Genomic DNA, 24,918 nt, shown 5'->3' with positions numbered 1-24,918 from the left:
TCTGGAGGGTTATACACTGTGTAAGTCACTCCAGTACCTTCTGGAAGGTTATACACTGTGTAAGTCATTCCAGTACCTGCTGGAATGTTATACACCGTGTAAGTCACTCCAGTACCTGCTGGAAGGTTATACATTGTGTAAGTCACTCCAGTACCTGCTGGAAGGTTATACACTGTGTAAGTCACTCCAGTACCTGCTGGAAGGTTATACACTGTGTAAGTCACTCCAGTACCTGCTGGAATGTTATACACTGTGTAAGTCACTCCAGTACCTGCTGGAATGTTATACACTGTGTAAGTCACTCCAGTACCTGCTGGAATGTTATACACTGTGTAAGTCACTCCAGTACCTGCTGGAAGGTTATACATTGTGTAAGTCACTCCAGTACCTGCTGGAAGGTTATACACTGTGTAAGTCACTCCAGTACCTGCTGGAAGGTTATACACTGTGTAAGTCACTCCAGTACCTGCTGGAAGGTTATACATTGTGTAAGTCATTCCAGTACCTTCTGGAAGGTTATACATGGTGTAAGTCACTCCAGTACCTGCTGGAAGGTTATACACTGTGTAAGTCACTCCAGTACCTGCTGGAATGTTATACACTGTGTAAGTCACTCCAGTACCTGCTGGAATGTTATACACTGTGTAAGTCACTCCAGTACCTGCTGGAATGTTATACACTGTGTAAGTCACTCCAGTACCTGCTGGAATGTTATACACTGTGTAAGTCACTCCAGTACCTGCTGGAATGTTATACACTGTGTAAGTCACTCCAGTACCTGCTGGAAGGTTATACATTGTGTAAATCACTCCAGTACCTGCTGGAAGGTTATACACTGTGTAAGTCACTCCAGTACCTTCTGGAAGGTTATACACTGTGTAAGTCACTCCAGTACCTTCTGGAAGGTTATACATTGTGTAAGTCACTCCAGTACCTGCTGGAAGGTTATACACTGTGTAAGTCACTCCAGTACCTGCTGGAAGGTTATACACTGTGTAAGTCACTCCAGTACCTGCTGGAAGGTTATACATTGTGTAAGTCACTCCAGTACCTGCTGGAAGGTTATACACTGTGTAAGTCACTCCAGTACCTGCTGGAAGGTTATACATTGTGTAAGTCACTCCAGTACCTGCTGGAAGGTTATACACTGTGTAAGTCACTCCAGTACCTGCTGGAAGGTTATACACTGTGTAAGTCACTCCAGTACCTGCTGGAATGTTATACACTGTGTAAGTCACTCCAGTACCTGCTGGAAGGTTATACATTGTGTAAGTCACTCCAGTACCTGCTGGAAGGTTATACACTGTGTAAGTCACTCCAGTACCTTCTGGAAGGTTATACACTGTGTAAGTCACTCCAGTACCTTCTGGAAGGTTATACACTGTGTAAGTCACTCCAGTACCTTCTGGAAGGTTATACATTGTGTAAGTCACTCCAGTACCTTCTGGAAGGTTATACACTGTGTAAGTCACTCCAGTACCTTCTGGAGGGTTATACACTGTGTAAGTCACTCCAGTACCTTCTGGAGGGTTATACACTGTGTAAGTCACTCCAGTACCTTCTGGAAGGTTATACACTGTGTAAGTCATTCCAGTACCTTCTGGAAGGTTATACACTGTGTAAGTCACTCCAGTACCTTCTGGAGGGTTATACACTGTGTAAGTCACTCCAGTACCTTCTGGAGGGTTATACACTGTGTAAGTCACTCCAGTACCTGCTGGAATGTTATACACCGTGTAAGTCACTCCAGTACCTGCTGGAAGGTTATACACTGTGTAAGTCACTCCAGTACCTGCTGGAAGATTATACACTGTGTAAGTCACTCCAGTACCTGCTGGAAGGTTATACACTGTGTAAGTCACTCCAGTACCTGCTGGAAGGTTATACATTGTGTAAGTCACTCCAGTACCTGCTGGAAGGTTATGTTGTCTGAATACCGCTCTCATACACACGCTGGAAGGTCTTAATACTGCTTCTCACTCCATTTCAAAATAATCCATATTTCCAGGCAGGAATTCCTGTGTCTTAATCTATGTTGATTTCCTGGATTAATCTCCTGTCTAGGTGCTCGATAAACCCGTGTGGGTGACTCGGGGAAATTACTGGTGGATGTCTCTCATCAGGAGTCCTTGGTTCCTTGCTGTCTGATGCCTGTCTTGTGTCCCAGTGACCTGGTGAAGAGCCTTGCTGTCTGTCCAATGCAAGTGTTTGCGTTCGTGGAGACACTTGTCAGATCTTAGTGTTGGTGTTCTGTCCGGTTCCTTGAGGAGTTTATTAACCTGTATGGGAAGTGTGGCTAGTTTGACATGTTTACATCATTCTTCACTGTCTCCAAAACTATCTCCACTCTTTCCTTGATTATGTCCACCCTCCAGCTACTGTTGTCATCGCTGACCACCGTCTCCTACATTATCTCCACCCTCTCCTTAACTATCTCCACCCTCCAGCCACTGCTGTCATCGCTCGTCTGATGCTCTCCAGTTCTCTCTTATCTCCCTCTCTCCCTCTCACTCTATTTATAAAGGTGCTTCACACACTGCTCCTTTACTTCATGTCTGCTCATTCCTTACTTCGTGTTCAATGTATCTGGTTCTGTTCTCCTTATTGAAGTTTGAAAGGCACACATGTATCTGGTCTGTGGCTTTGTTGTCTGTGTGAGAGGTTCTCAGACCTGCAGTGTGGGTCGTCTTCTCTCTTAGTTTCTCAGAGTTCAGTCCCTTGTTTCTCCTCCTCTTCTGATCCTTAGAGCTTTTATTAGTCTCTAATTTTCTTCGTATTTGTTTCGCTCTGGTGGGGGAAAGATTTGTTTTGCTGTGGTGGGGGAAAGATTTGTTTTGCTGTGGTGGGGGAAAGATTTGTTTTGCTGTGGTGGGGGAAAGATTTGTTTTGCTGTGGCTTGCGTAGGTCTACCGTTCCTTCTTTCAGGACCCAAGATAATTCAGAACTCCAGTATCATGTTCCGGTGTGTGTGTAGGTGGCTCTGCCACCATCATTTGTTCTCCCTCTTTTTGCTATTTCACTGAAATTTGTTGAGCAGTTCCTCCCAGACTCTCATTGTTTCTTAGTAAGTTGTCTTACGCTGTGATAGTCCTGTTTTTATTTATCTGGCTACCTACTTGGAATATACCTGGAGGATGTTTAGGGGTCAACGCCCCCGCGGCCCGGTCCTTGAGCAAGCCTCTCGGTGGATCAGAACCTGATCATCCAGGCTGTTACTGCTGGCAGCATGCAATTGAACGTACAACCACATCCCGGCTGGTCAGGGACTGACTCCAGGAACAAATGTGGTTCATTGTTATCTGTGACCTTCAATAAGATTCTAAAAATAATCTGTTTAATTTATGATTCCTTGCCTGTGTGTGTGTGTGTGTGTGTGTGTGTGTGTGTGTGTGTGTGTGTGTGTGTGTGTGTGTGTGTGTGTGTGTGTGCACCAATAGCACCGTCCCAGACATCACGTCCAGCGTTGTGTTTGTTTATTCTTCTCGCCAGCGTGTTTGTTGAAACATTTATTTGTATATTTGTGTATCTAATGTTTATTTATAGACTTGCTCATACATGAGCGGTTTTCAGACTATAATGATGTGTATATATTATAATCACCAGCGTATATTTCACGAATACAGTGACGGCGCAGATTAACAGTTATGACGTATACAGACATTGATAAGGTTTCTATATCGTTTGGGTAACAGATTATAGATACATAGTTGACGTAGGATCCTGGCAGTCTCAGGATGTTATGGATTGTCTATAATTAACCAGGGTTATCCTTTCTCCAACAGGTGTACTCAGCACACCAAGCGTCGCACGTCTGTCTACAAGTACGCAAGTACACTTGCTCAGGAAGGTTCCTAGTGCCTTCTACACCTTCGTAATTCCCTGCTGGTGCTCGTGAGCTCGTCAGAGAGCCCCTACCATGGCTTGGTTGAGCACTGAGTTCTACTTTTACAAAGGCAGCGCCCCCTGCCGCGCAGTCTGGATGACTCTCAAGATCTTCAAGGTGGATTATGAGGAGAAGATCGTGGACCTCTTGAAGGCGGAGAACAAGAGGCCTTGGTTCATTAGGGTGAGTGTTCAGGAACCTGTCAAGTCTGTAGTTGTCTGAGAGGAGAGGTGGATCGTGCTAACTGGGGCGTGCATGTTACGACTGGCTTGTTGAGGAGGGCATGTTCTTACTGACTGGCTTAATCCCTTATTAACCCACTGATTGGCATGCTTGAAGTGTCTTGTGTATAACCCATCAACCCACACTGACTGGCGCAATCTATTTCAGTACGTGATACCTGGCTTCCATCCAGTTACTGATACATGGCTTCCATCCAGTAAGTGATACCTGATTTCGATCACCCTCCTTATAACTGATCTACTTGCCTCGTTCCTCACTAACACACTCCCTTTCTATTGTAGCCCATCTCTGTCCCACACCTCACATGCAGTCACTTGCTAGTCACAACACAGGTCCTGGAGGAGTGGAGAGAGGGGGAGAGGAAAGACTTGTGAACAGTATTACCTCCCAGATGTAAACAAACAGTGCTATAAGACCGCGACCCAAACACAGTCTCCGGGGGATCCAACACTATCTTGTGTCATTAAGTTCCACAACACTCCAAAAAAGGGGCCGAATCACCTACATAATGGTTATAACGTCATTATTCTTATTACTTTCAAGGTCTACCATCATTATCTATATTATTGCAGGTGGGTTAAAGTAATATTAGTGGAGAAATACACAAGTGAAAGCTGTAAGTTGTGGAGTTGGTGTGTTGGTAACTGCCCAGGGCGCCCGCAGGTGCCACCCTGCCCTCAGTGCGGCGCCCGTGCTGGTGTGTTGGTAACTGCCCAGGGCGCCCGCAGGTGCCACCCTGCCCTCAGTGCGGCGCCCGTGCTGGTGTGTTGGTAACTGCCCAGGGCACCCGCAGGTGCCACCCTGCCTGCCCAGGGCACCCGCAGGTGCCACCCTGCCCTCAGTGCGGCGCCCGTGCTGGTGTGTTGGTAACTGCCCAGGGCACCCGCAGGTGCCACCCTGCCCTCAGTGCGGTGCCCGTGCTGGTGTGTTGGTAACTCAGTGCTGCCCTCAGTGCGGCGCCCGTGCTGGTGTGTTGGTAACTGCCCAGGGCACCCGCAGGTGCCACCCTGCCCTCAGTGCGGTGCCCGTGCTGGTGTGTTGGTAACTGCCCAGGGCGCCCGCAGGTGCCACCCTGCCCTCAGTGCGGCGCCCGTGCTGGTGTGTTGGTAACTGCCCAGGGCGCCCGCAGGTGCCACCCTGCCCTCAGTGCGGCGCCCGTGCTGGTGTGTTGGTAACTGCCCAGGGCGCCCGCAGGTGCCACCCTGCCCTCAGTGCGGTGCCCGTGCTGCACACGTTGGTCTATGACCTCATATAGGTCAGCGTCGCTGACCTGTCAGTGACTCAGAGTTCACCGTCAGATTCCTAAGATGTTACACCAGGTAACGGACTCCTACGGGCATATCACTGACATGACATACCGCTGACATTACACGCCACTGACATGACACACCACTGACATGACACACACCACTGACATGACATACCACTGGCATGACACACCACTGACATGACATACCACTGACATGACACACACCACTGTCATGACATACCACTGACATGACACACCACTGACATGACACACCACTGACATGACACACACCACTGACATGACATGACATGCCACTGGCATGACACACCACTGACATGACATACCACTGGCATGACACACCACTGACATGGCACATCACTGACATGACACACCACTGACATGACACACCACTGACATGGCACACCACTGACATGACACACCACTGACATGACACACCACTGACATAACACACCACTGACATGGCACACCACTGACATGGCACACCACTGACGTGACACACCACTGACATGACACACCACTGACATGACATACCACTGACACGACATACCACTGACATGGCACACCACTGACATGACACACCACTGACATGGCACACCACTGACATGGCACACCACTGACATGACATACCACTGACACGACACACCACTGACATGATAAGCCACTGACATGACATCATGCGGAGTGGGTAATAAGTAATTTTTAAGTGATTATTCAATTATATAATTAGGCAGACTGGAGATAGTCTAGACCAGGGTGGTCCACCCGTGGGCCACTTGTGGCCTACGGGGGCCGTAGTTGGACCACCCTGGTCCAGAGGCTAGCAGGCAGCTAACAGCAACAGCCTGGTGGAACAGGCAAGCCTGGACCAAAGCTTGAACATAAGAACATAAGAAAGAAGGAACACTGCAACAGGCCTACTGACCCATGTGGAGCAGGTCCATGTCCCCCCCTCCGGATTAGACCAGTGACCCACCCCCCCGGATTATCCCAATGACCCACCCAGTCTGGTCATCTCCACTCAAGGATGGAGCACTGCACCAGACCCAGCAGTACAAGCTAGTCAGGTCCAACTCACACCCACCCACACCCACTCTTGTATTTATCTAACCTATTTTTAAAACTACACAACGTTTTAGCCTCAATAACTGTACTCGGGAGTTTGTTCCACTCATCCACAACTCTATTACCAAACCAGTACTTTCCTATATCCTTCCTGAATCTGAATTTTTCCAACTTGAAACCATTGCTGCGAGTCCTGTCTTGGCTGGAAATTTTCAGCACACTATTTACATTCCCTTTATTTATTCCTGTTTTCCATTTATACACCTCGATCATATCCCCACTGAATTCTTATCCAAGGATACTGACAGAGTCATCCAGAGAGTTACGGTTGATTGATGTATGGGAGAGAGAGAGAGAGAGAGAGAGAGAGAGAGAGAGAGAGAGTCAGAAAGATCTTAATCCATTTGCCACTTCAAAATCCACACTAATCCACAACCGCTCACGAACGCTGAAATCCAGCGACGTCGTAAACACACCGGCCAATCCGCCTTCCTGACGATCGACACTTGGACAGAAGAAATGCGTCGAACGGCGCTTAAAAAAAAAATCTGGTAAATCCGCCTGCCTGGCGAACGACATGAAGAGAGAATGTGACAAGAGGGACTGTTTACCTTGAGTAAACTCTCGGAGAAAACCGCTGGTGAGTAGTTTACCTCGCGGAGGTAAATATTATGATGACTAAGGCAGGGGAAGGTGTATACCCAGTGTGGTGTACAACTAGCCTTTCAAAACCTCCAGTTTCAACGTTATTTGTAATAGGCCTTCAATAACGTACATATGGCCTTCAATAACGTACATATGGCCTTCAATAACGTACATATGGCCTTCAATAACGTACATATGGCCTTCAATAACGTACATATGGCCTTCAATAACGTACATATGGCCTTCAATAACGTACATATGGCCTTCAATAACGTACATATGGCCTTCAATAACGTACATATGGCCTTCAATAACGTACATATGACCTTCAATAACGTACATATGGCCTTCAATAACGTACATATGACCTTCAATAACTTACATATGGCGTTTAATAACGTACATATGGCCTTCAGTAACGTAAGCAAGGCCTTCAGTAACGTACGTATGACCTTCAGTAACGTACATATGGCTGGTTAGTACGTATAATTCTAACAGAAAATATGGGAAGCACAGGCCCGCCCTGCCTCTCTGCTCTATATCTTAAGACTGACTCACGAATTGGGTCCTAAGGGTGAGCGGCGTTTAAAAATTGCTATGGCCAACTGTAATGTCAGTGAATAACAGTGTAATGTCAGTGAATAACAGTGTAATGTCAGTGAATAACAGTGATTCACACAGATTGTTGGTAGTGAGTCATACTACTGGTAACTGGTTACTGGTACTACTGGGAACTAATACTACTGAGACGTATGGCCTTCAGTAACGTATGTATGACCTTCAATAACGTACATATGGCCTCCAGTAACGTATGTATGGCCTTCAGTAACGTACATATGGCCTCCAGTAACGTATGTATGGCCTTCAATAACGTATGTATGGCCTTCAATAACGTACATATGGCCTTCAATAACGTATGTATGGCCTTCAATAACGTACATATGGCCTTCAATAACGTACATATGGCCTTCAATAACGTACATATGACCTTCAATAACGTACATATGGCCTTCAATAACGTACATATGACCTTCAATAACTTACATATGGTGTTCAATAACGTACATATGGCCTTCAGTAACGTAAGCAAGGCCTTCAGTAACGTACGTATGGCCTTCAATAAGATACGTATGACCTTCAATAAGGTACGTATGGCCTTCAATGACGTACGTATGACCTTCAATAACTTACATATGGCGTTCAATAAAGTACGTATGGCCTTCAGTAACGTACGCAAGGCCTTCAGTAACGTACGTATGACCTTCAATAACGTACGTATAGCCTTCAAAATGTACGTTTGGCCTTCAATAACGTACGTATGGCTCCTCAGCAACGATCATAGGGTCTTACAGTGCCTGGGAAAGGGTAACTCCAATTCCCTGGATCGTGTGGAAAATTAAATTTATCTGGATGTAACTCATAAGATACATACCAATAAATGGTAACAAAGATAATTATTCTCTTTCAAGATTACAGAGATAAGTAGGAATTTTAGGACACCTAGGTCGCAAAAAAAATGTCCCCCTTCGATACCTACGATAATCTATCTCTCCACAAGTCACTCTGGACCTATATTAATTTCAAATGAAATATACATCACCAGGAATTCTGGTAAAAACGTTAATATAAATATGTGGACTGTATATTAAATTTAAAATGTGAATACATATACATTGAAGGAGAATTTATAATAATAAGACTCACCAATTAGTCTGGAGATTATGGTGTGTCATACAAACCCCCCTGCCTAAAATATGAAGAAAATACTGGCCAGAATTTCAACACAAAATAGACATGATTTAGCTGGGGTTGCGAAGGTGTCCTGTCCATCTGCTTAATGCTCAAGTTATGCAGGACTGCAAATCCAACAATTTCTGCTCCTATTTGGGAGGTTTCAACCACAATTTAACCTCCAGAGTGACGAAATTTATGCACGTTTCATTCGCATGTCTTCTGCCCCATTCAAAACAATGGCGTCTCTTCCCCAGCGACGCTCACCCATCGCTAGTTCTTTATTTATTTACAAATTAATTTTTATTACCTACAATATATTACACTAATTTACATACAAAATACACTGTATTTTTGGAGAATATACAGTATTTTCCACAGATTGTGAGCTCCAGTAGGGAGGACGCTTCCTTTATTTCCACCAAAAACAAAAGCTAAACAAGAATTTTTAATATTAAAAATGTAAGTTTTTCATCAAAGACAAGAGGCGATCTGAGGGCGTGTAAATTAATGTAACAAATACAGGGGGAAAAAATCCGTAATCCGACTTCAGCTAGACGAACGTAAACATGGGGAAGATGACGTCAGTAGCTGACCATGTTAGAGAGGGAGAGAGATGGATAGAAAAACAGAGATAGAGAGAGACAGAGAGAGAAATAGAGAGAAACAGACAGGGAGATAACAGAGACAGAGAGATAGAGAAAAACATAGATAGATAGATAGAGAGAGAGAGACAGACAGACAGACAGACAGACAGGCAGACAGACAGATAGAAACACAGACAGACAGACAGAGACAGAGAGACAGACAGACGGATAGATAGATAAAGAGAGATAGAGAGAGTATCAGCTTGCCAATAAGAGCAGAGTGGCCGTAATATCTAGAAATATAGCAAAGCAAGGGGAAAGCAAAGTTGTAGTTAAGAAAGAGACAAGTTCATATATACAGACAAAAGATTAGATCTAAGAAGAGAGAAAATATTTTCTCCACTATCTTTTTACTCTAGCACTCGTTCTCCTTATTCAACACTATCTTTATTGTCAAGTGGTACTCTCTCTCTCTCTCTCTCTCTCTCTCTCTCTCTCTCTCTCTCTCTCTCTCTCTCTCTCTCTCTCTCTCTCTCTCTCTCTCTCTCTCTCTCTCTCTCTCTATCTCTATCTCTCTCTCTCTCTCTCTCTATTATCTATCTATCTATCTATCGCTATATAGATAACACACGAAAGTCTTGAAGTTAGGTTTACATACCTTTTCTATTACGACATGCTCGTCCTGTGCTGCCGCTCATGGCACCGCCAGTGTTGATGTGATACCACGTATCATATTAGCAACCTGGCCATCGCCAGGTAGCACGTCAGCTACCTGGTCAGGTAACACAGCTACCTGGCCAGGTAGCACGTCAGCTACCTGGTCAGGTAACACAGCTACCTGGACAGGCAGCACGTCAGATACTTGGCCGGGCAACGGTAAACAATATGATGTTCAATGAGGACAAATTCCAACTACTCCGTTATGGAAAACTGGAGGAGATAATGACTAGAACAGAGTATACTACAGACTCTGGCCATACAATAGAGCGGAAAAATAATGCAAGGGACCTGGGAGTAGTAATGTCTGAGGATCTCACTTTCAAGGATCACAACAGTGCCACGATCGCACGAGCAAAGAAAATGATAGGATGGATAATGAGAACTTTCAAAACGAGAGATGCCAAGCCCATGATGATCCTTTTCAAATCACTTGTTCTCTCTAGGCTGGAATACTGCTGTACATTAACATCTCCATACAAAGCAGGTGAAATCGCAGATCTAGAGAGTGTACAGAGATCCTTTACTGCACATATAAGTTCTGTCAAGCACCTTAACTACTGGGAACGCTTGGAAGCACTTGACTTGTACTCGTTGGAACGCAGGAGGGAGAGATATATCATAATCTACACTTGGAAAATCTTGGAAGGAATGGTCCCAAATCTGCACACAGAAATCACTCCCTATGAAAGTAAAAGACTGGGCAGGCGATGCAAAATGCCCCCAATAAAAAGTAGGGGTGCCATTGGTACACTAAGGGAAAACACCATAAGTGTCCGGGGCCCAAAACTGTTTAACAGCCTCCCATCAAGCATTAGGGGAATTGCCAATAAACCCCTGGCTGCCTTCAAGAGAGAGCTGGATAGATACCTAAAGTCAGTGCCGGATCAGCCGGGCTGTGGCTTGTACGTTGGACTGCGTGCGGCCAGCAGTAACAGCCTGGTTGATCAGGCCCTGATCCATCGGGAGGCCTGGTCGTGGACCGGGCCGCTGGGGCGTTGATCCCCGGAATAACCTCCAGGTAACCTCCAGGTAACACAGCTACCTGGCCAGGCCGCACGTCAGATATTTGGCCAGGCAGCACGTCAGCTACCTGGCCAGGCAGCACGTCAGCTACCTGGTCAGGTAACAGCTACCTGGCCAGGTAGCACGTCAGCTACCTGGTCAGGTAACACAGCTACCTGGACAGGCAGCACGTCAGATACTTGGCCAGGTAACACAGCTACCTGGCCAGGCCGCACGTCAGATACTTGGCCAGGCAGCACGTCAGCTTCCTGGCCAGGCAGCACGTCAGCTACCTGGTCAGGTAACACAGCTACCTGGCCAGGTCGCACGCCAGATACCTGGCCAGGCAGCACGTCAGCTACCTGGCCAGATAACGTCAGCACACGAGAGATAGGTGTGGTGTTTCCTGAGTCAGTAACCTGCTGACTACTGTTTCCCTGTTCTTGACTCGCTTCGCTGAGTCTGGCTTCGTCTCACAATAACACCACATAACACAACAACACAGTAACACAACACAATAACACCACACAACACCACAACACAATAACATCACATAACACAACACAATAACACAACATAACACAATAACACTACATAACAACACAATAACACCACATAATACAATAACACCACACAACACAATAACACCACATAACACCACAACACAACACCACAACACAATAACACCACATAACACAATAACACCACATAACACAATAACACCACATAACACAATAACACCACATAACACAATAACACCATATAACACAATAACACCGCATAACACAATAACACCACATAACACAATAACACCACCCAACACAATAACACCATATAACACAATAACACCACATAACACCACAACACAATAATACCACAACACAATAACACCACAAAACACACAGTAACACCACACAATACAACACAACACAATAACACCACATAACACCACACAACACAATAACACCACATAACACACAGTAACACCACACAACATACTATAACACCACACAACACACTATAACAAAACACAATATACTATAACACCACACAACACTAACACCACACAACACACTATAACACCACACAACACTATAACACCACACAACACACTATAACACCACACAACATACTATAACACCACACAACACACTATAACACCACACAACACACTATAACACCACACAACACACTATAACACCACACAATACACTATAACGCCACACAACACACTATAACACCACACAACACATTATAACACCACACAACACACTATAACACCACACAACATACTATAACACCACACAACACACTATAACACCACACAACACACTGTAACACCACACAACACACTATAACACCACACAACGCACTATAACAGCACACACACTATAACACCACACAACACACTATAACACCACACAACACACTATAACACCACACAACACACTATAACACCACACTACACACTATAACACTACACAACACACTATAACACCATACAATACACTATAACACCACACAACACAATATAAAACCACACAACACACTATAACACCACACAACACACTATAACACCACACAACATACTATAACACCACACAACACACTATAACACCACACAACACACTATAACACCACACAACATACTATAACACCACACAACACACTATAACACCACACAACACACTATAACACCACACAACACACTATAACACCACACAACATACTATAACACCACACAACACACTATAACACCACACAACACACTATAACACCACACAACATACTATAACACCACACAACACACTATAACACCACACAACACACTATAACACCACACATACTATAACACCACACAACACACTATAACACCACACAACACACTATAACACCACACAACACACTATAACACCACACAACACACTATAACACCACACAACATACTATAACACCACACAACACACTATAACACCACACAACACACTATAACACCACACAACACACTATAACACCACACAACATACTATAACACCACACAACACACTATAACACCACACAACACACTATAACACCACACATGCTATAACACCACACAACACACTATAACACCACACAACACACTATAACACCACACAACACACTATAACACCACACAACATACTATAACACCACACAACACACTATAACACCACACAACACACTATAACACCACACAACATACTATAACACCACACAACACACTATAACACCACACAACATACTATAACACCACACAACACACTATAACACCACACAACACACTATAACACCACACAACACACTATAACACCACACAACATACTATAACACCACACAACATACTATAACACCACACAACACACTATAACACCACACAACACACTATAACACCACACAACACACTATAACACCACACAACACACTATAACACCACACAACATACTATAACACCACACAACATACTATAACACCACACAACACACTATAACACCACACAACACTCTATAACACCACACAACACACTATAACACCACACATACTATAACACCACACAACACACTATAACACCACACAACACACTATAACACCACACAACACACTATAACACCACACAACACACTATAACACCACACAACATACTATAACACCACACAACACACTATAACACCACACAACACACTATAACACCACACAACACACTATAACACCACACAACATACTATAACACCACACAACACACTATAACACCACACAACACACTATAACACCACACATACTATAACACCACACAACACACTATAACACCACACAACACACTATAACACCACACAACACACTATAACACCACACAACACACTATAACACCACACAACATACTATAACACCACACAACACACTATAACACCACACATACTATAACACCACACAACACACTATAACACCACACAACACACTATAACACCACACATACTATAACACCACACAACACACTATAACACCACACAACACACTATAACACCACACAACATACTATAACACCACACAACACACTATAACACCACACAACACACTATAACACCACACAACACACTATAACACCACACATACTATAACACCACACAACACACTATAACACCACACAACATACTATAACACCACACAACATACTATAACACCACACAACACACTATAACACCACACAACACACTATAACACCACACAACACACTATAACACCACACAACACACTATAACACCACACAACACACTATAACACCACACAACATACTATAACACCACACAACATACTATAACACCACACAACACACTATAACACCACACAACACACTATAACACCACACAACATACTATAACACCACACAACACACTATAACACCACACAACATACTATAACACCACACAACACACTATAACACCACACAACACACTATAACACCACACAACACACTAACACCACACAACACACTATAACACCACACAACACACTATAACACCACACAACACACTATAACACCACACAACACACTATAACACCACACAACATACTATAACACCACACAACACACTATAACACCACACAACACACTATAACACCACACAACACACTATAACACCACACAACATACTATAACACCACACAACACACTATAACACCACACAACACACTATAACACCACACAACATACTATAACACCACACAACATACTATAACACCACACAACACACTATAACACCACACAACACACTATAACACCACACAACATACTATAACACCACACAACACACTATAACACCACACAACACACTATAACACCACACAACACACTATAACACCACACAACATACTATAACACCACACAACACACTATAACACCACACAACACACTATAACACCACACAACACACTATAACACCACACAACACACTATAACACCACACAACACACTATAACACCACACAACACACTATAACACCACACATACTATAACACCACACAACACACTATAACACCACACAACACACTATAACACCACACAACACACTATAACACCACACAACACACTATAACACCACACAACATACTATAACACCACACAACATACTATAACACCACACAACACACTATAACACCACACAACACACTATAACACCACACAACACACTATAACACCACACATACTATAACACCACACAACACACTATAACACCACACAACACACTATAACACCACACAACACACTATAACACCACACAACAAACAATAACACCACATACCATAATTTAAATATCGGGGTTGAACATGGTAGTTTAAATATCGGGGTTAAACATGGTAGTTTAAATATCGGGGTTGAACATGGTAGTTTAAATATCGGGGTTGAACATGGTAGTTAAAATATCGGGGTTGAACATGGTAGTTTAAATATCGGGGTTGAACATGGTAGTTTAAATATCGGGGTTGAACATGGTAGTTTAAATATCGGGGTTGAACATGGTAGTTTAAATATCGGGGTTGAACATGGTAGTTTAAATATCGGGGTTGAACATGGTAGTTTAAATATCGGGGTTGAACATGGTAGTTTAGATATCGGGGTTGAACATGGTAGTTTAAATATCGGGGTTCAACATGGTAATTTTAATGGTTTAAATATGGATATTTAACATCCTGTACGTTAAGGTTCGAAGTGAACGCAACATTAGGAAGGTCAGGTCACCGGGGAGGTCACAGAGAAGCGCTAAACCGGCTAGGGTCCTATAGTACCTGGGGAGGGAGAGGGGTAGCTATAATGCTTTGGATCAAGAGCCCTTCGCCAGCATCAGGAGCAGAGGGGATCTTCCTGGAGGGGTAATAAAAACTTACTGAAAAATGACGAAAATCTGAGAAATATTCGTTTAAAATTTTCGCATATGGCAGCAAGATTTAAGTTGCCAGATTCCTTTATTTTCGCAATTCTAATTCTTTTTTTTTTAGCTAATTAAAAGTTATGGTTGATGATTTTGTCTATTGTGTGACATCACCAAATATATGTAGGTTATAAATTTTGTATGTAATTATTATTTTTTTACTAGTTCATTAAAATATATTAAATTTTGATCACTGGCAACACTGAGTTATTTTTATGAATGAAATAACAACCTCAGTGCTGGGCCAACCTCGGTCGGTGGCGGGTGGGGTGTTACGTTCCTGTTGCTACTGAAAATTATGGTTCTTTGATTATCAGCGCTGCTGTTGTCTACAGAACTATCACTTGGAACTCTTAATATGATATAAAGAATGTTTGCTTCTACAAATCTACATTCAACCTTCATAGCAATATTGCAAAGGAATTTTTAAAGCTAGAATTTAGGACCTATTTTTTGGGGGAAATAGAGAAACCCCGTAGCTCAGTGGTAGAGCACTGGACCTGTCACCCGTCCATCTATCTCTTCACCGACAGTCATTTATTACCACTTAATGAAAGTAGGCCTAACATATAACTTATCTTAAGGTAGGCCTAACATATAAGTGATGTTGATGTAGGCTCACAATCAATTATCAATACTCTTCTTGCGACATTGCAAGGAGAGTATTGAGAGTGATGTAGACAGTGGAGATTTACGTCACTTGTGCAACATTTGAGCATCGTCATTCTGGAACCGTACACCAGCCAGTGGCTTCTTCAGTCCAGTGCAGAGAACGGTGGGAGATGAGGAGGAGTCTGGGGTAATCAGTCCCTCAACCTGGAGTCGGTGTGTTTAGTCCATCAGTTAGATAAGGGTCGTCAGGAAACAGGACAAGTGTTTCCTGACGCGCGTTTTAGTTATATGATGACCCACAGCTGGAGCTTTTGGTCATCTGACCGAGGACTTCTGCTGGCTTACCCTCCACCTCTCTAAAAATTATGGTTATGAGTATAACCATTCGCTTTCTTGCATCATATTTGCTAAGATGGAGCTTATATACTGTTGACAGATGAGGTGCAGCAGTAGTAGGCGGAGTTACCAGTGGTAAAATTCACTAATGGAAGTAGGTCGTGCCTATAGAGTAGACAGGCCTTGAAGAATTCCCTGCATTAAGATACCCAGATGTTGGTGCATCTACTTGCCTATCTGGAGGGTATCCTGGGTATCAACGCCCCCGCGGCCTGGACCATGACAATGTCTGACAAAATAATAACAATAATAATATCTTTATTTCTATATGTACAAGGTATACAGACCATAGCTGACATCAATGACATACTACTATATAGAAAGCCCCTTGTTATGCTGAGCATTTCCCGCAAATTATGTCAGTTTTGTCCCAGGATGTGACCCACACCAGTCCACTAACACCCAGGTACCCACTTTATACTGATGGGTGAACAGGGACAGCCCCGGGCCCAGACTCGTGGAACTCTGTTTTCATTAAGTACACTATGGAGGAGGAGCTTGGACATGGGTGAAATTCCACAGTCACTTAAAACAACGGATATAGCCCCACTCCATAAAGGTGGCAGCAAAGCTATTACAACCCAGGAATCCAAATGGCCTGTTATCCCGGGTGTAATGGGAGCAAAATAAACACAGCAGAAAAAGTTTAGATTTATATTATCCTTCACCAATTTAGAACAGCAATATGTACACTATGTACAGTGATAAGTATAGTGCACTCCACGGTAAGCAAACAGAAATAGAAGCCACAAGATAGCAGACCGTGCTTCAACCAGCTCTAGAATGGGAATGACAAGGGCAGACAGGAGAGCGGTACCCACATAACCTCTGCGATTGCCAAAACCATCTTCTTATTGGCTAGAACCTGGTCACTAGTTGAACGACGGGGCCCCATCATCAACTCTTAGCAACCTGGTTCGGTGGTTGGGGGAGATAGCCTGTAAATGAGGGTGTGTACATGCGCCGAATAAAGGTTACGTACTCTTTGCATGCCACAAAAGCATTAGCTAAGAACTGTAGACCAATAGCTCTGACGTCCCACATCATAAAAATCTTTGAAAGAGTGCTAATAAGCAGGATTGCAAATCACATGGATTCCCAAAATCTGCACAATCCAGGGCAACATGGGTTCAGGGCAGGTCGCTCCTGCCTCTCACAACTACTGGATCACTATGATATGGCCTTGGATGCACTGGAAGAAAATCAGAATGCAGATGTAATATACACAGACTTTGCAAAAGCATTTGACAAATGCGATCATGGCGTAATGCCCCATAAAATACGTGCTAAAGGAATAACTGGGAAAGTGGGGAGATGAATCTTCAACTTCCTAACAAATCGAACACAAAGAGTAGTGGTCAACAGAGTTAAATCGGAGGCTGCCATAGTGAAGAGCTCTGTTCCACAAGGCACAGTATTCACCCCCATCTTATTCCTCATCCTCATATCAGACATAGACAGAGATATACACCACAGCACCGTATCATCCTTTGCGGATGATACTAGGATCTGCATGAGGATGTCATCTGCTGAGAATGCGGTTAACCTCCAAGAAGATATAAACAAAGTTTTCCAGTGGGCAACGGTAAACAATATGATGTTCAATGAGGACAAATTCCAACTACTCCGTTATGGAAAACTGGAGGAGATAATAACTAGAACAGAGTATACTACAGACTCTGGCCATACAGTAGAGCGGAAAAATAATGTAAGGGACCTGGGAGTAGTAATGTCTGAGGATCTCACTTTCAAGGATCACAACAGTGCCACGATCGCACGTGCAAAGAAAATGATAGGATGGATAATGAGAACTTTCAAAACGAGAGATGCCAAGCCCATGATGATCCTTTTCAAATCACTTGTTCTCTCTAGGCTGGAATACTGCTGTACATTAACATCTCCATACAAAGCAGGTGAAATCGCAGATCTAGAGAGTGTACAGAGATCCTTTACTGCACATATAAGTTCTGTCAAGCACCTTAACTACTGGGAACGCTTGGAAGCACTTGACTTGTACTCGTTGGAACGCAGGAGGGAGAGATATATCATAATCTACACTTGGAAAATCTTGGAAGGAATGGTCCCAAATCTGCACACAGAAATCACTCCCTACGAAAGTAAAAGACTAGGCAGGCGATGCAAAATGTCCCCAGTAAAAAGTAGGGGCGCCATTGGTACACTAAGGGAAAACACCATAAGTGTCCGGGGCCCAAAACTGTTCAACAGCCTCCCATCAAGCATTAGGGGAATTGCCAATAAACCCCTGGCTGCCTTCAAGAGAGAGCTGGACAGATACCTAAAGTCGGTGCCGGATCAGCCGGGCTGTGGCTCGTACGTTGGACTGCGTGCGGCCAGCAGTAACAGCCTAGTTGATCAGGCCCTGATCCATCGGGAGGCCTGGTCATGGACCGGGCCGCTGGGGCGTTGATCCCCGGAATAACCTCCAGGTAACCAGGTGTCTTGTGGAAACACGTCCTATTGTTTTCCAGCCGTACCGGAGATTCGAACTCCGGACCTCAGTGTGTGAGCTGAGTGCGCTAGCGACCGAGCTATGGGACACAGTTTGGAAAGTCGACAAATTGATAATGTCACTTGTGGAACACGCCAGACTACCCACAATCTCAAAAATGTACTTAAAATTTTTGGTAGCAGACTAAGAGAGAAGGGAAGGAGCTTGGCTGGTGTAATTATAAGGAACGAGGTGACAGGCAGCAAACAACACCTGTGTGCGAGCAGCGACACTAACACAGGCTTCAGGAGCACAGGCAGCAACTTCAAACACAAAACAGTAGATGCTAAATTGTTTGTTAGATGTGAGAAATGTGGGAGCCTGCTTGCTGCCTGCACTCAGGGAGAAACCAGGAGTGTGGTAGCCTGCTTGCTGCCTGCACTCAGGGAACAACCAGGAGTGTGGTAGCCTGCTTCCTGCCTGCACTCAGGGAACAACCAGGAGTGTGGTAGCCTGCTTACTGCCTGCACCCAGGGAGCAACCAGGAGTGTGGTAGCTTGCTTGCTGCCTGCACCCAGGGAGCAACCAGGAGTGTGGTAACCTGCTTGTTGCCTGCACCCAGGGAGCAGCCAAGAGTGTGGTAGCCTGCTTGCTGCCTGCACCCAGGGAGCAACCAGGAGTGTGGTAGCCTGCTTGCTGCCTGCACCCAGGGAGCAACCAGGAGTGTGGTAGCCTGCTTGCTGCCTGCACCGAGGGAGCAACCAGGAGTGTGGTAGCCTGCTTGCTGCCTGCACTCAGGGAGCAGCCAGGAGTGTGTTAGTCTGCTTGCTGCCTGCACCCAGGGAGCAACCAAGAGTGTGGTAGCCTGCTTGCTGCCTGCACTCAGGGAGCAGCCAGGAGTGTGGTAGCCTGCTTGCTGCCTGCACTCAAGGAGCAGCTAGGAGTGTGGTAGCCAACTTGCTGCTTGCACTCAGGTAGCAACCAGGAGTGTGTTAGCCTGCTTGCTGCCTGCACTCAGGGAGCAACCAGGAGTGTGTTAGCCTGCTTGCTGCCTGCACTCAGGGAGCAACCAGGAGTGTGGTAGCCTGCTTGCTGCCTGCACCCAGGGAGCAGCCAGGAGTGTGGTAGCTTGCTTGCTGCCTGCACTCAGGGAGCAGCCAGGAGTGTGGTAGCCTGCTTGCTGCCTGCACTCAAGGAGCAGCCAGGAGTGTGGTAGCCTGCTTGCTGCTTGCACTCAGGTAGCAACCAGGAGTGTGGTAGCCTGCCTGCTGCCTGCACTCAGGGAGCAACCAGGAGTGTGGTAGCCTGCTTGCTGCCTGCACTCAGGGAGCAGCCAGGAGTGTGGTAGCCTGCTTGCTGCCTGCACTCAGGGAGCAACCAGGAGTGTGGTAGCCTGCTTGCTGCCTGCACTCAGGGAGCAGCAAGACACACTTGTTTCTCTTTACACTATCCTCTACACCTGTAAGTCTGACTGGATGTTTACCTGGAGTTTACCTGGAGAGAGTTCCGGGGGTCAACGCCCCCGCGGCCCGGTCTGAGACCAGGCCTCCTGGTGGATCAGAGCCTGGTCAACCAGGCTGTTGCTGCTGGCTGCACGCAAACCAACATACGAGCCACAGCCCGGCTGATCCGGAACTGACTTTAGGTGCTTGTCCAGTGCCAGCTTGAAGACTGCCAGGGGTCTGTTGGTAATCCCCCTTATGTGTGCTGGGAGGCAGTTGAACAGTCTCGGGCCCCTGACACTTATTGTATGGTCTCTTAACGTGCTAGTGACACCCCTGCTTTTCATTTGGGGAATGGTGCATCGTCTGCCAAGTCTTTTGCTTTCGTAGTGGGTGATTTTCGTGTGCAAGTTCGGTACTAGTCCCTCTAGGATTTTCCAGGTGTATATAATCATGTATCTCTCCCTCCTGCGTTCCAGGGAATACAGGTTTAGGAACCTCAAGCGCTCCCAATAATTGAGGTGTTTTATCTCCGTTATGCGCGCCGTGAAAGTTCTCTGTACATTTTCTAGGTCGGCAATTTCACCTGCCTTGAAAGGTGCTGTTAGTGTGCAGCAATATTCCAGCCTAGATAGAACAAGTGACCTGAAGAGTGTCATCATGGGCTTGGCCTCCCTAGTTTTGAAGGTTCTCATTATCCATCCTGTCATTTTTCTAGCAGATGCGATTGATACAATGTTATGGTCCTTGAAGGTGAGATCCTCCGACATGATCACTCCCAGGTCTTTGACGTTGGTGTTTCGCTCTATTTTGTGGCCAGAATTTGTTTTGTACTCTGATGAAGATTTAATTTCCTCATGTTTACCATATCTGAGTAATTGAAATTTCTCATCGTTGAACTTCATATTGTTTTCTGCAGCCCACTGAAAGATTTGGTTGATGTCTGCCTGGAGCTTTGCAGTGTCTGCAATGGAAGACACTGTCATGCAGATTCGGGTGTCATCTGCAAAGGAAGACACGGTGCTGTGGCTGACATCCTTGTCTATGTCGGATATAAGGATGAGGAACAAGATGTGAGCGAGTACTGTGCCTTGTGGAACAGAGCTTTTCACCGTAGCTGCCTCGGACTTTACTCTGTTGACGACTACTCTCTGTGTTCTGTTAGTGAGGAAATTATAGATCCATCGACCTTTTCCTGTTATTCCTTTAGCACGCATTTTGTGCGCTATTACGCCATGGTCACACTTGTCGAAGGCTTTTGCAAAGTCTGTATATATTACATCTGCATTCTTTTTGTCTTCTAGTGCATTTAGGACCTTGTCGTAGTGGTCCAATAGTTGAGACAGACAGGAGCGACCTGTTCTAAACCCATGTTGCCCTGGGTTGTGTAACTGATGGGTTTCTAGATGCGTGGTGATCTTGCTTCTTAGGACCCTTTCAAAGATTTTTATGATATGGGATGTTAGTGCTATTGGTCTGTAGTTCTTTGCTGTTGCTTTACTGCCCCCTTTGTGGAGTGGGGCTATGTCTGTTGTTTTTAGTAACTGTGGGACGACCCCCGTGTCCATGCTCCCTCTCCATAGGATGGAAAAGGCTCGTGATAGGGGCTTCTTGCAGTTCTTGATGAACACAGAGTTCCATGAGTCTGGCCCTGGGGCAGAGTGCATGGGCATGTCATTTATCGCCTGTTCGAAGTCATTTGGCGTCAGGATAACATCGGATAGGCTTGTGTTAATCAAATTTTGTGGCTCTCTCATAAAAAATTCATTTTGATCTTCGACTCTCAGTCTGGTTAGCGGCTTGCTAAAAACTGAGTCATATTGGGACTTGAGTAGCTCACTCATTTCCTTGTTGTCATCTGTGTAGGACCCATCTTGTTTAAGTAGGGGCCCAATACTGGACGTTGTTCTCGATTTTGATTTGGCATAGGAGAAGAAATACTTTGGGTTTCTTTCGATTTCATTTATGGCTTTTAGTTCTTCCCGCGATTCCTGACTCCTAAAGGATTCTTTTAGCTTAAGTTCGATGCTTGCTATTTCTCTGACCAGTGTCTCCCTACGCATTTCAGATATATTGACCTCTTTTAGCCGCTCTGTTATTCTTTTCCGTCGCCTGTAAAGGGAGCGCCTGTCTCTTTCTGTTTTACATCTACTCCTCCTTTTTCTTAGAGGAATAAGCCTTGTGCATACATCGAGTGCTACCGAGTTAATCTGTTCTAGGCATAAGTTGGGGTCTGTGTTGCTTAGTATATCTTCCCAGCTTATATCGGTTAGGACTTGGTTTACTTGGTCCCACTTTATGTTTTTGTTATTGAAGTTGAATTTGGTGAATGCTCCCTCGTGACTAATCTCCTTATGTCGGTCTGGGGCTCCGCGCATACATGACTGAACCTCAATTATGTTGTGATCTGAGTATATTGTTTTTGATATGGTGATATTTCTTATCAGATCATCATTGTTAGTGAAGATGAGGTCTAGTGTATTCTCCAGTCTAGTAGGCTCTATTATTTGCTGGTTTAAATTGAATTTTGTGCAGAGATTTAAAAGCTCGCGTGAGTGTGAGTTTTCATCAGAGCTGCCTCCTGGTGTTATTACTGCAACAATATTATTTGCTATATTCCTCCATTTTAGGTGCCTTAAGTTGAAATCCCCCAGGAGCAAGATGTTGGGTGCAGGAGCTGGAAGGTTTTCCAGACAGTGGTCAATTTTTAACAGCTGTTCCTGGAATTGCTGGGATGTTGCATCCGGAGGCTTGTAGACTATCACAATGACTAGGTTTTGGTTCTCGACCTTTACTGCTAAAACTTCCACTACATCATTTGAGGCATTTATCAGTTCTGTGCAAACAAGTGACTCTGCAATGTACAGGCCAACCCCCCCCCCTTTTGCCTGTTCACTCTGTCACATCTGTATAGGTTGTAACCTGGGATCCATATTTCGTTGTCCAAGTGATCCTTTATGTGGGTCTCAGTGAAAGCCGCGAACATTGCCTTTGCCTCTGCAAGCAGTCCACGGATGAAAGGTATTTTGTTGTTTGTTGCTGGCTTTAGACCCTGTATATTTGCAAAGAAGAATGTTATCGGACTGGTGGTATTGTTGGTACTGGGGGGGGGATTTTTTTTCCGGCATTAGTATCTGTATCTGTTGGATGAGGGAAAGTGTTAGAACCAGATACCTGGTGAGTACCTGACTTACCAGGCACCTGGTGAGTACCTGACTTACCAGGCACCTGGTGAGTACCTGACTTACCAGGCACCTGGTGAGTACCTGACTTACCAGGCACCTGGTGAGTACCTGACTTACCAGGCACCTGGTGAGTACCTGACTTACCAGGCACCTGGTGAGTACCTGACTTACCAGGCACCTGGTGAGTACCTGACTTACCAGGCACCTGGTGAGTACCTGACTTACCAGGCACCTGGTGAGTACCTGACTTACCAGGCACCTGGTGAGTACCTGACTTACCAGGCACCTGGTGAGTACCTGACTTACCAGGCACCTGGTGAGTACCTGACTTACCAGGCACCTGGTGAGTACCTGACTTACCAGGCACCTGGTGAGTACCTGACTTACCAGGCACCTGGTGAGTACCTGACTTACCAGGCACCTGGTGAGTACCTGACTTACCAGGCACCTGGTGAGTACCTGACTTACCAGGCACCTGGTGAGTACCTGACTTACCAGGCACCTGGTGAGTACCTGACTTACCAGGCACCTGGTGAGTACCTGACTTACCAGGCACCTGGTGAGTACCTGACTTACCAGGCACCTGGTGAGTACCTGACTTACCAGGCACCTGGTGAGTACCTGACTTACCAGGCACCTGGTGAGTATCTGACTTACCAGGGACCTGGTGAGTACCTGACTTACCAGGCACCTGGTGAGTACCTGACTTACCAGGCACCTGGTGAGTACCTGACTTACCAGGCACCTG

At 45.1% G+C, this 24,918-nt stretch overlaps 1 protein-coding gene across 3 annotated transcripts in view; it reads left to right on the top strand.

Annotated features, from left to right (window-relative positions):
- Positions 1-24,918, top strand: part of LOC128684470 (glutathione S-transferase 1-1) — a 437,568-nt gene that overhangs the window by 236,256 nt on the left and 176,394 nt on the right. For all 3 annotated transcript variants that reach the window (XM_070097829.1, XM_053770665.2, XM_070097828.1), the window contains exon 2: positions 3,783-4,066. In XM_070097829.1, coding sequence (XP_069953930.1) covers positions 3,917-4,066 — 150 coding nt within the window. In that variant the 5' untranslated portion in view covers positions 3,783-3,916. The remainder of the gene's footprint in view (positions 1-3,782; positions 4,067-24,918) is intronic.

The sequence above is a fragment of the Cherax quadricarinatus genome, chromosome 4 (assembly GCF_038502225.1).
Source record: "Cherax quadricarinatus isolate ZL_2023a chromosome 4, ASM3850222v1, whole genome shotgun sequence".
NCBI lineage: Eukaryota > Metazoa > Arthropoda > Malacostraca > Decapoda > Parastacidae > Cherax > Cherax quadricarinatus.
This window is presented reverse-complemented; position numbering and strand designations above follow the sequence as displayed.